General features: G+C 40.8%; 1 protein-coding gene across 1 annotated transcript; it reads right to left on the bottom strand.

Annotated features, from left to right (window-relative positions):
- Window positions 1–541: 541 nt before the first annotated feature.
- LOC119736448 (F-box/LRR-repeat protein 12-like) lies at window positions 542–12,765 on the bottom strand. The gene is made up of 4 exons (XM_038210468.1): window positions 11,774–12,765; window positions 10,584–11,213; window positions 1,433–2,046; window positions 542–573 (listed from the first exon to the last, which is right to left on the bottom strand). The coding sequence occupies exons 1-4, from the start codon at window positions 11,848–11,850 to the stop codon at window positions 542–544; spliced, it is 1,353 nt and encodes a 450-aa protein (XP_038066396.1). The 5' UTR covers window positions 11,851–12,765.
- Between the last annotated feature and the right edge of the window lie 80 nt (window positions 12,766–12,845).

Genomic DNA, 12,845 nt, shown 5'->3' with positions numbered 1-12,845 from the left:
CGTGCAACCAATGCCTATACGGCTGTACGAGTAATATACACACGCACACACACGTAAATGTTTGCTGTTGTTTACACACACAAAATAGGGATTTTCATTGAACTGAAATCATAAATACATTATGGGAATGCTAACTTTTGTACATGTACTTTTTTACTGAAGAGTAAAGACAATGACGATTATATTTACAAGAGGAATTAATGAATAAAACCTGACTGTGATTTCTAATTGAAAAAAAGAGTGGAAGTATGTTGCACAAAGTCATTCCGGGACTAAGTTCGCAAAGGCCAACAGGAAGTTTCCATGATCTATCCTCATTATTAGTTCATACGTGTATTCACCGTTAACCTGTTACATTGTTGTTTTTGACCTGAATCTTATTTGCATGCGATTGACCTGCCTATTAAATTTGCATGCATACATTAAGTGTGGGGGCCTATTGTTCGGGGCTGGGCGATAGAACGTTCTACTAAGCGTTAGTTTTTGTGTTTGTGGAGGAAGTTGATATCCATCTAATTTTTCCTTGCCTTTTCTTGCCAATTCACCGTTTTACTGACTTCCTTTTCGTAAATCCTGGACAAAGTGTACGACATAACTGTAGCTTAAAAATTATCTAAAAACACTTGTGTGATTTAGGTCGGATGACTGTGTTTTGTTGGGGGGTTTCTCTTTGCCTTCAAACTTCATAAACTTTGAACACTGTGAACTGTATTTTTGAGCAATTGTTAACGTATACACGTGTAACACGTGATTTTTTTTTATGGGACATCACGTCATGGAATGCGCCTAATTGGGCTACAAATCGCGTTTTCAACGAAATTATGTTATTTGGAAAAAAAAAACATTTAAAAGTAGGATGCATGTATAAACATCCACACACGCTTTAAAGACCTAGGCGTATTGTGTTATCTTGCGATGGCGCGCGAGAACGAATTTCGGGGGTCAAAATGTTGACTCCGAAAATTCGAACTGTTTCAGTCGTGATTCCAGTCGCATACTTTTGAAAACTTTTCTCAAAAACGCGCGTGTGACGTGCTCATCGTTTAAGTGAATATATGCCTAGGCCTATTGAATAATTTGAATGGAAAGAAACACCGCGAGTGTTTCAGATTAATAAAACTACCGCAGCTTTGCCAGTCTTTCTATTACTTGCCCTTTAAGTGAATGGCTAGCTCAGTCCGGGATTAAAAGGTGTAATCCCCCAGGTACAAGTAAAAAGTTATTAAATTAAGTGACCATCGTCGCAAGCACCTATACGAACAGAAAAGTCCCATGTGAATGCGCCTCCGGTAATACAAACAAGTGAGAGTAAGAGCGGAGCGTCTAATTTCATCTGTTCTCCCGGTATAGAACATCTTGAATTGTCGAAGGTAGAGCAAAGAGTCTGCACTCTCTTCAGTCAACAAATCGCACTCAGCGAAGTTAAAAATACTTAATTCCTTCTTCAAATTCTTGCAGATGAACTTGAACTCCTGGTCCTCGATGTTTGTACCGCTAATGTCCAATTCTTCCAGAGTGATAAGCTTAGCCAAACTTCTGAAGCCTCGACGCGTGACGCTGTGGCAGTAGGCGATTTTGAGGCGTTTAAGATTGTCTCCCTTTGGAAGAAAGGTGAGGTCTTCCAAATCCTCGTCGCAGATGTTTTTGGACCTCCTCAAGTTGAGAGTCCGCAACCGGTCTAGTCTTCCCCTAGCAACTCCGGCGTAGAACCATCCCGGCGTGGTGATGCACCTGTGTAACACCAAGACCTTCAAGGTGGGCGGCAGATTACCCGAGTCGATGCCAGACAGGTCTGCCTCGTCGATGTGGAGTTCCACGATGTTCGGGCATCTTTGGCAGATATCCTTCAAGATGGCGTCGGTGAGGCACCTGGCCGTCTCATTACTGGTGTACACGAAGCCGCGCAGACGTAGCGTGAGCAGGCCGTCTGTGAAGTTCCTACGGAGCGCCCTCCAAAGGGTGGGGAGTTCGACTCGGGAGGGGAAAAAGTTCACGTTCTTCCAAAATCTTTTCTCATCGACGAGTTTTCGCCAAGACTTGCACACTCTGTTGGGTTGATATGGAAAATTAAAGTGTAGCAATACAATCAGACCTGACCGAACGCTGCTTCATAGAAATAGTCATACAGGGCGAGTAAAACAAAAGGAATTTTTTTTTTAATAGAAGAACTGCATGCAGCGTGTTCTAGATCTAGGATCTAAAAGCTCAACGATACAGCCATGAGGTTGCGAAGGCCGATTTCTAAAGGTAAAACTGTATTTCGGAATGAAACGACATGCACACCGACATGTTGATGTTCGCGGGCGAATTCTTTGAAAATCAATTTCTCTTGTTCGGAAGACCGTATCTTCATGCAACTTTCAGGGTTTGCATTTCTTTTAATGATTCAACTATGTGCTATAAAAATCGTTTTGCTATTTTCAGTATTTTTCTTTGAAATTGGAAAAATTGGTAGCAGTGGTGTTTGTAATATGTCAATCTTTTAAATCCTTAATAAATAATTATTACCCTTTTCCCCAATTTCCATTGGTTGATATTGAGACCCACGCGAAGTCAGGCCGAGTCACGCTAATGAATATGCTAATAATGGGCCTTGTCAGCGTTGCGACAAAATCGGCCAACCTGAGTACCATGTACATGTGTTGTTTTGGTCGGTAGAGTATTCTAGTTCAGCAAAATTTGTCTTGGAGATAGTTCAAGGTGTAACACTAGCGTTTGCAAAAACAGATTGAGCTGAAATTCGGAATGTAGGCCTACTCAAATATTGTCAAAATACATGCATTGTGACAAAATCTCATATTAGTGTTCAACTACTCGTACAATGACAAACTGTGAAGATTTGTCTAGAAATAAGCCATTTGCGAGAGACCTACACTCTTTGGGATATATATTTGAAAAAAACATCTGGTACATTGACTTGCTCAGAATGCTTGGCACATTTTAACTTTGAATTCTCCAGACCAAAACACTGTTGCTAATCACATGATTTGGGGCAAGCTCTTTCATAGTTACGTAAGAGACGCTCAGCACCGATAATTTTTTATTGTTCGCAATGCCAGTGAGAATGGCAAAAAGACAAGTCCAGTCCATGCCGGAGCTGGGGGTTGCTGGCATAAGACTTGCCCGGAATCACGTGACATACAGTCTCTTTGGTCGGGAGATGCAAAGTTAAAACGCGCAAAGGATTGGATTAAGTCAGCGTTCCAGATATTATTCAAATTTAACTCGCAAATGGCTTATTGAGATAAAAAAAAAAAAGATTTGGAGACTTTTTCAAACGATTTGTCCACGATTTTATAGGTCACATTTTACCAATGACCAGTATTGACGTTTCGGCATTAATAACGGCGATTTTTCACTGATATGAAGTTTAAAATTTCTTCGTCTGTTACAGTTTAACATTTAAATCATACTGAGCATATTTTCTGTAAAAAACAGAACGTTAAAAGCCATGTTTTCGGGTGCATTGATTTCACTGCTGTTTGTAGAATCACTTTACGTAATCTGATTAAATTTACTAAACAACTCTGGACGCAATTCGCTTAACAACGCTAGATCCAACCGCAAGGCTGAATAAACTTGTGAAAGAATCATTCATATCGCTCATGTACTTCTCTAGTTACGGACTTTTAAACACAAATACAGTTTTATAATTTTGTCCACGGATCACAATAAAGGTAAATGATATTTAAGCAAAGCAAAAACAATTCACATATGAAAAAAACACAGCAAAACACTCTCGTAACCATGATAACTGGCTCTTATCATAATCTTTATTTTAACACCTTCCTGCTTCCAATGTTAAAACAACAGGCTTCATATTGTCAAGGGTTAAAAGTCTTGCTCTGCCTTTTACTATGCAACCCCAGAGACTTATGGGATTATTCTGATGTCGTGTTCATGATATGACGTGGCTTCATTTTATAATGATAATAATAATAATTACCGGCAATGGGGTAATAGGGAGACTTTCCCATAGACTTGTGCACAAAAATAAATGTGCCCTAACCCGATATTCCCTGGTCCTTTTTCCACGAATTTCGGTATTTTTACTAATTAGACCACGAGCAACAAATATAACCTAATTGCGATGGCAAAATTATTTTGTCTCTAAAGGGGGGCTGCGCCAATATGGAGATCCCTAGGTGTCTCCCTATTAAGCCCGTGCCTCCCTACTACCAAATTTTCTACGCTAACGTGTCTCCCTAATAGTACATTTGTAGGAATATAACGTACCATAAATGTGGTGCGGTTTTAAAACTGTTTATGTTCAAAATTCCATAACTGGAAAAGTACATGAGTTATTTGAATGATTGTTGTTATTAAAAGAATAACAACAGCTATGCTACATCTGATGAAGTAACTGTAACCACGAAAGCTTATGCTTTAATTTTAATTATTAAATCATGACATTCTATGGTAGAGTGGCCAAGTTGAACGTCTGCGTATGTGGCATTACAATGTTACACCCTAAATTAAGTTCAAAATCACGTACCCTGCAACTCTGCATTTGTCTTCCACTTCTAAAAAAGAGAAGATGTGCACCAGCACTTCCGACGGCAATTTTTCCATGCTCCGGAAGAGAGTTGAACTTTGCAGTGAGAAAACAATCTGACGATCGAAATCCTTACAAAACCTTGTCTCTCTTGAGCGCGAGTGTGTGAATGCTCCTGTGCGTTGCGTCACCTTTTTGAAATAAATCAATAATTATAATAAAATTATGTGCAGTCGTTTTAACAATATGGCTGCATTTAACATGTCTCAGTGCAAACAATTTGTAGACTTTAGACTTTAGCACGCCTTTTTTTTTTATTTTTTTTTTTATTGTTGCTCGCATTTGGGATTTTTTTTAGATTGTCATCTATGACCTTTGAATATAACAAAGTGAAGACTGCTGAATTTCTTTTTCAGAATACTAAACCGTAGACTTGATTCTATGTCTGAAATTGGTCAAGTTTTGTCCAAGCCTCGACGAAACGTTTACATGGTCTACGACGGATCCAGAGTCGCCACTGTTGCGTGGTATTATGTGAGGGAGAAGGGCATTCCTCCACCCCAACGCCCGAATCTCGAATATTATCACCTCGACGATTCTCTTTCGCTTGTACCCACCACCCTGCAAACAGAAGGGCTGATGAGCTTCACAGAATCTTTTGAAGGTTGTGGAGATGACGTCCTGGGTAATTTATCATGATCTATGTACAAAGCATCTGGCTGCAGCTATTCAAGACCACAGTAGCCCATGCGCGCAAATTCTATCCGAAAACGTTCCCACAGAAATGCACACATTCCATACCGGATGTGATTTTTTTTTCATTGAGGCCCAAGTGGACAAATTTTGAGCGTTGCATAATGCAATCATTGACCCTTCGGGAATTTGAAACGGAGTCTGAGCAAGTGACGGAAATTGCAAATTTACAACGCAGATAAGTTTTACAGATTTTCCTGTCTTAACGGCCGTTTGTAAACTTGCAGGGTCGTGGCCGTGATGACTTGCCGGTCACAGGACACGCAGAATTTATCCAATCAGAGCGTGAATTCATCAGCCCTTCCCACAACCTCGTCCCCAGGGTGTCGAGCAGTACGCGCCCACCACTACTTGCTCTCTCACCCTGGTATTGGATCATTTGCATGTGCAAGATTTTTGAACACGTCACACTACAAATGAGAAGTCTGGTGCCTACTCTGGTGTGTTACATTTGCGTTTGTTTTCGTATGCAGAGTCTGGGTAAAAACAGAATCAATTCGTCGCAGCGTGAGCATGGCGTGAGTTACGAAAACACGATTTTATTTCAATTAAACCTTTACGATCTTAACGAGACAACATGCAGTTTCACATTTCATATTGATATGAACAAATTGGAAAGAAATGAATATTTTCGAGAAGGCATGGACGAATGATCGCGAAAACACGTACTGCAAATTGTGAATCACAATACCAATTACACGATATAAATCCATTTCTAGCCAAATGCGGTATCGAATCAGGATACAGGAAGAAAGTTTCCTATCCAGGGCTTACTATTGGAAACGGGTTGGAAATAAAGTAAGCACTGGGGAAAGGGTTGCCTTACTTGAAAAACGATCCCTCCACAACTTGGCAAAATAGTGCCACTTTCGAGCCCAATTGCATCCAAAATGCTCAGAATTGGAAGCCCCAAATCCGGGCCAGAGGTTCATTGTCATATTTATTCAATTCCCTAATATTATTGTGGTGGCCAGTTCAGTTTTTTTGGGTACCACAAAGTCAGTGGTATAACAGTTTAAAGTGTTCCATACTTTATTACTCGTTTTGCAATTTAGCTATTGTGTTTAATAGTTGGTAAACACCTGATAGAGCTGGAGTAATCTTCGTTGTTTAATAGCAGTTGAGTTGCTGTAAGCTCCAGGGTTTATTGTTATACGTTACAAAAGAAACTGACAGCTGTACCCAGTGCGCTGTAGAAAGCATTCTTTAAATTGTACTTTGCATATTCAAGCGTAGTCGGGTATAAGAGGCATGGCCAAGGAGTGAACATTTTGTCATTCCTCCTTATGCCTCTGCTCTCTGCACCAGCCTACTCCAGCTAGTTGGCTTGCCATGTGGTCGATATTGGGGCGTGGCTCGGGTACATAATTGTATATAACAGCCATTGCAAAAAAGAGAGGGTGACACGGAACCAATGCATTGCTGGCTGGAGTGGATTTAATCGACGTTTCGAGACAGTAAAACTGCTCTTCTTTAGGAATCAGGTTGTGTGCGTCTGCATGTGTGTGTGTGGGGGTGTACAGGCATTACATTCACTGTGCGGACTTCCGAACAAAAGATGTCCACATAAACCAGGTAGAGGAGACACTGTGCGGACTTGGGCAAGTCCACACAGTGTTTCCCCATTTCTGGAAAACAGGTTTAGAGGCATTTTTGGGTTAGGTTTATCCGTAGCAGAATGAAGAGAAACACTAAAGGGAATCATAGAAAAAAAATTGGGTTGAAAGAGTTTTCACAGTTTGAGAAAAATGAGTTTTTTCACTGGTTTTTCTTAACAACACGAAAGCAATGGAAAGTCCACACTTGGTATATAACGTAAACTTGGGTGTGTTTGGGTGTGTTGACTGTGAGCTTGTCTTACATACGCAGTGTGGACTTCCGAACAAAAGACGTCCACATAATGTAGGTAGCAGCGACGAAGTGTGGACTTGCCCACGTCCACACAGTGTTTCCCCATTTCTGGAAAACAGGTTTAGAGGCATTTTTGGGTTAGGTTTATCTGTAGCAGAATGAAGAGAAACACTAAAGGGAATCATTGAAAAAAAATTGGGTTGTAAGAGTTTTCACAGTTTGAGAAAAATGAGTTTTTCCACTGGTGTTCCTTAACTACACGAAAAGAAAGGAAAGTCCACACTAGGTATGTGAAACAAGTCTCTGTGTGTGTGTGTGTTGACTATTGTACATGTGTACAGTACCTGTATGGAATGACCAACGTCTGTTGAATGCTTGATTAATGTACAGATAAATTATTATTATATTTGTGTAATTGTTATCATGTTGTATTTAAAGGGTTTTTCTGGTGGAAATGGTTGTGTAAATTGCCATTGTCAGAAACGGTTTGTTCCAATTGAAATAAATTGTGTGATTCATGCTTCGTTTCTTTGGAAATATTGAATGTAATATGAATTATTATTATTTTTTTTACAGGCTACACCATATTTTAGTTCATTGTACCTCCTGGGTAGTCCCTTGTCCTACGTTTTAAGTCCTAAATCTTTGTTCCTTATTTCTTGGTCTTAAATTAATTGCATTTAACGAGAGAGTAAGGTGAAATATATTATCATTCTCAATTTGGAAACCCTCAAAAAGTTTCACAAGCGTTATTTCTTTAGCCAGGACAAGTTTTGCCTGGCGGCCAGAGTTTTAATTTGCAACACTAGTTTCAATTTATTTTTTGGCTCTGGTTATATTATTGCTCTCGGAACTCTCTAAGATAGAATATATTTTGAGGGTATAACTTTTATTGATGAGTTCGGAGGATGGGTTTAGGCCTGTTTACCGGGGTGCACCCATCCGTGAAGCTTCGTGTACACAAGTGATGATACAGCCAGGTGCCTCACCAACGCCACCTTAAGGTTGCAAACCTGTAAATAAATTTCATTTGAGACCCCAATGATAAATGCCCCTACTTCAGAAATTCAGGAAAAATTCTCACAACTCTGTGAGGTATTCAAGCTGTACATTAAATTCTATTTCATCATCTTTCATTTTCTGTTCAATTTTCTGGGGGTTAATCCAAAGATGATCACCCCTAAAAGCAGTCCTGAAGCCCATCGCCATTTTGAAAATGGACGCCTGCGCTCCATTGCAAAACAGAGCCAGTTTAGGGCCTAATCATCATCCACATTTAACAGAAATATGAGCTCGCACGGCTTTCAACCTTCATTTTTACAAATCATAAAGTTCACGGCCTTCAAAATGCTCTATAATACTGAAGAATTCGATTTACTGGCCTGCACTCTATAAGGATATCTGTCGAAGGTGTCAAAGGGACGAGGCATTTGGGGGGACGAGGCACGTCCCCAATCTCCGCTCAAGAACTCTGCCCCTCCCCCTGTCCTCCATGCTCAGTTTTTGTGGCAAAAAGTAGCTTTTTAACCCATTGCATATAGGCCTACCCCTCCCTCCGAGAAATGAGTGTACCTCCCCTTGCCAACTGAACCCCCGTTACACTGGTACTTTAACGGTCCTACTTATGATCTTGGACTCTTCACAAAAACATTTATCCTTTTTTAAATGCCAACCAGTGCCAACCAGTGACACGCAATAATATTGACATGCAGAGTTACTTATCGCATTAGTGATGAATAAATAACGCAAAAACAATTTCATCTCTTGTTTTGGGGAGAGTAGGAAATGATGTACGATACAAGTTCAACAAACTGTAATGAATTACCTGACAGCCGAGGAATGTACATGTACTCCTCTGTGTTTCGACTGGCAGCGACAGTGCAGCAGACAATCGCACATATAAGAACTTACAAGAAAAGCATGATTGGAAAAATGATCATGAAATGAGGTTAAAAATCGCGTTTAATTAAAATTAAGATTAGCACAACACAAATCACGTTTTTCATCGACAGACCATTGTTCAACGATTTTAGTACATTTATACACAGTTAACGATAACAACACACTTAAACGAGGAGAAAAACAGCGATCCAATTATCAGTCAATTGCAATCGACTGAGCGAATCACGCACTGGAAATGTGGTGTCAAGTGGAAAATATTACGACTTCACGAATACTTTTTGTTATATCTTAATTTCGTAATCAAAGTGTTCAGCAATTTGGTATATGACCACATCACAATGAATATTTTCAATAAACAGTTTCAAATCGAATCGAATCGAATCGAACCGAATCGAATATAGAAATATTATCTTTCGCTAAGGAAAAAAAACCCAAACATTTACTAATAGAAATCATAATAAATTATTAATATAATCGAGTATAAGTCTTGTTGAATAGTATATGAAAACGAGTCGTAATTCTAAGTATTTTAAGTTCCGTTAAGGAATGTTCTGTACGAGTAAGTACCTCTGCATACACAAACATGTACACATTTTTACTGTTATTTACAACAATCATAATTGCAAAAGAACCAATCGTGGAACAATTTGGAACTCATAAGTAGGCCCCAACATTAATTTAGGCTGGAGGTGCACTGCATGTTGTAATTCTAATACACAAATAAATCATATTTTAGTGGCGAGGAATTCCACGTGTCCCCCCCCCCCCCCCGAGAAAGCTACGTTTTTTTAAACAACTGAATTATCAACAAGTTTTCAACCGTATTACATTGTAAATACACCTTGGGAATGCTATTACGTTTGAACGTTTCTCTTCAGTTTGCTGGATGGACCGTTTATGAAGTGTTTCTTTTCAAACAGAAGGAGTAGTACCGGTAATATGCCGTATATACATGCATTATGTGCGCACAGAGTAGCAATAAGAGCTACATCACCAAACACTTCAATTGGAAAAGTCCCCTATTAATTTGCCTCCGACTATACGAACGTACATGTAAGCGTGGCGTTTTCATAAACACAATTCTTCATCTCTGAAATAGATGAAGCTTGGCCCCAGGCGCGGATCCAGAGGGGTGTTTTTGTGGGTCAAACCCCCCCACCCCCCAGCTCTGTCCAAAAAAAAAAAATTCCATACAAATTCGTAAAAAATAAGTCGAAAACCCCCCGCTGTGACACCCAAAAAAAGTTGTACCGGTATAATGTTTGCCTGTTCAAAATACGGTACACCATTCTGTAATCTAGTGTTAATAATCATCGAATTTGAACAGCGCCTCCTATTGAAATATGGTACCAGCCCCCCCCCCCCCCCCCCCACCTTCAGTTTTTGATTTTACGAAGGCCAAGTGTACGGAGAAGTGTACGGTGAAAAAAACCTGTGTACATTTCCAGAATTTTTTGCTGATGAAACCCCTCCCCTGCGAACATTCCTGGATCCGCCCCGGGGATCTGTATAACACGAGATACAAGCTATGTATTCTAGTTTTGCAAAAGCTTGTGCACTCTCTGAAGTTAGCAAATCGCACTCCTCGAATTTAACGACACTTAATTTCCTCAGTTTGTTGGTGATGACGTCGAAGTCCTGGTCCTCGATGTTTGTACCGCTTACGTCCAGTTCCCATAAATTAATAAGCTCAGCCAAACTTCTGAAACCGCGTCGCGCGACTCTGTGGCAGTAAGCGATGTTGAGGCATTCAAGCTTACCTACGTTTCGAAGAAAGGCAAGATCTTCCAAATCCCCGTCGCAGATCTCTTTGGACCTCTTCAAGTTGAGGATTCGCAGCCGGTCCAGTCTTCCCTTTGCAACTCCTGCTTGGAACCATCCCGGCCTGGTAATGCACCTGTTCAACACCAAGGCCAACAAAGTTGGCGGCAGATGACCCGAGTCGACACTGGTCAGATTTGCTTCGTCGACGTGGAGCTCCACGATGTTCGGGCACCTTCGGCGGATATCCTTCAAAATGGCGTCGGTCAGGCACCTGGCCGTCTCATTACTGGTGAACACGAAACCGCGCAGATGTAGCGTGCGCAGGCCGTCGGTGAAGTATCTACGGAGCGCCCTCCAGTGGGTGGCGAGGTCGACTCGGCAGGGGAAGAAGTTCACGTTCTTCCACAATTTCTTCTCAACGACGAGTTCTCGCCAAGACTTGCAAACTCTAGGGTTAAAAAAAGAAAGAATATAGGACCACTCGATGTGGAAATAATAATTAAAAAAAAAGTCTACGACCACAATACAGAATCGGGACAGACGTTGTTACTCAATCTGATTTTTTTTAACGAAATGAAATCAGCATGAAGAAGAGGTATTCCAGTGGCCATGGTTAGCCATTACTGAAGTGTACCGAGCCGAAACGGAATTGATTCCCGGGCGCTAAATGCTCAAGCAATGACACGGGCGTCTCAAACTGAATTTTAAAAAGCACGAGGATGTGCGCAAGCAAACCTCAATTATGGCTTTTGACGTTGTTTGATATACATTTAGATGCAATGTCGTCAGCCTCTAACTATTGGACGTCGTGTACAGGGAATCCCATCGGCTTCCATGCATATTGGGAACAGCATCTGCTCGATTTGACCATCTCGCGGTGATTAAATCGACTCATTTTGTGTCAAAGTGCATAATTATAAGCTTATGCATAGACCTACTCTCTTTCCTGGTAAGATGGTGGTACCGGAAGTTATGTCCCTAAAATTACCGAAATCAGAATCCACTTACCCTGCAACTCTGCATTTGTCTTTCACTTCTAAATAAGAGAAGATCTGCACCATTACATTCGGCGGCAAATTTTCCATGTTCAGAGGACGAGAGTCGAGCTTCACAGTGGAAAATCGACGATCGAAAGCCTTAATATAACCAGTGTCGACCCCTCTTGTGCGCTGGTATGGTGTGTGTCGGTGCGGTACGTCAGCTCCTCAAAATGGATGTGTTGCAGTCTTTACAATAGCCCACATATAGGGCTACATTAAAATCGAAAGCAAGGCACAAACGGTACGTGGATTTTTGGCAACCTATTTCCTCGTATTGTGCAAACTGCAGGCATTTGGGAATTTTATGAGATTCTCGTGACCTCTAACATTTATTTTAGAATGGTTACTGAACCTGAAAAAGTTGTTGTCTGCGACAAGAGTGCGAAACCCTAGACTTGATTTCGTGTCTGAAACTATTTTTCGCTCATTCGACTGGCCTCAGTACCCGAGTTTATTTTGAGGATCGGATGGTAATAATTGTTGCAGTAATGCGCAGGAAAGAGGGCATTCCTCGGCACCGTCGCTCGACTCATCAAGGTTTTATCACCTCGAAGAATTTCTGAGACCGGTGCATGCGGAGTCATGGAATATGAGACTCGAGTCGAGTCTCGAGTTCGAGTCACAACAACAAGTCCGATGCGAATATATTACCATTTAGTTAATCCGGAATAAGAACACAAACGCACAAACGGCAAGGGAAGCAAAGCGTGGTGTGAGACTTCATTTCTAGCAAGGCAACGCCATCTTGAAAAGACTGGACAGACAACATTTCACCACCTCCACCTCTCCTCCACTCACACTTATGAAATTACAGTACGGGGTTTAAGGGTCCTTAATGCTTACTTCTATCCATAGATTAAGTAAAGCGCAAAAAAGCATAGCAATTATTTATGAAATTACAGTACGGGGTTTAAGGGTCCTTAATGCTTACTTCTATCCATAGATTAAGTAAAGCGCAAAAAAAGCATAGCAATTATTTATGGACTTTATGTTGTATCATGGAGGAATAGGAACACAGTTCTTATTCCTCCATGGTTGTA

This window comes from Patiria miniata, unplaced genomic scaffold (assembly GCF_015706575.1).
Source record: "Patiria miniata isolate m_02_andy unplaced genomic scaffold, ASM1570657v1 HiC_scaffold_3, whole genome shotgun sequence".
NCBI classification, from domain to species: Eukaryota; Metazoa; Echinodermata; class Asteroidea; order Valvatida; family Asterinidae; genus Patiria; species Patiria miniata.
Note: the sequence above shows the minus strand (reverse complement) of the source record. Positions and strands in the feature narration are given on the sequence as shown.

Bases quoted from the DNA above. Each gene is read 5' to 3' on its own strand.
- LOC119736448 (XM_038210468.1), bottom strand. From the start codon at position 11,850: ATGGAAAATTTGCCGCCGAATGTAATGGTGCAGATCTTCTCTTATTTA. The intron at 2,047-10,583 runs GTGCGATTTGCT...TCAACCCAACAG, and splicing joins AGTGTCGTTAAATTCGAGGA to AGTGTGCAAGTCTTGGCGAA. The intron at 574-1,432 runs GTATTTTTAACT...CACTTTGTCCAG, and splicing joins GAATTTGAAGAAGGAATTAA to GATTTACGAAAAGGAAGTCA.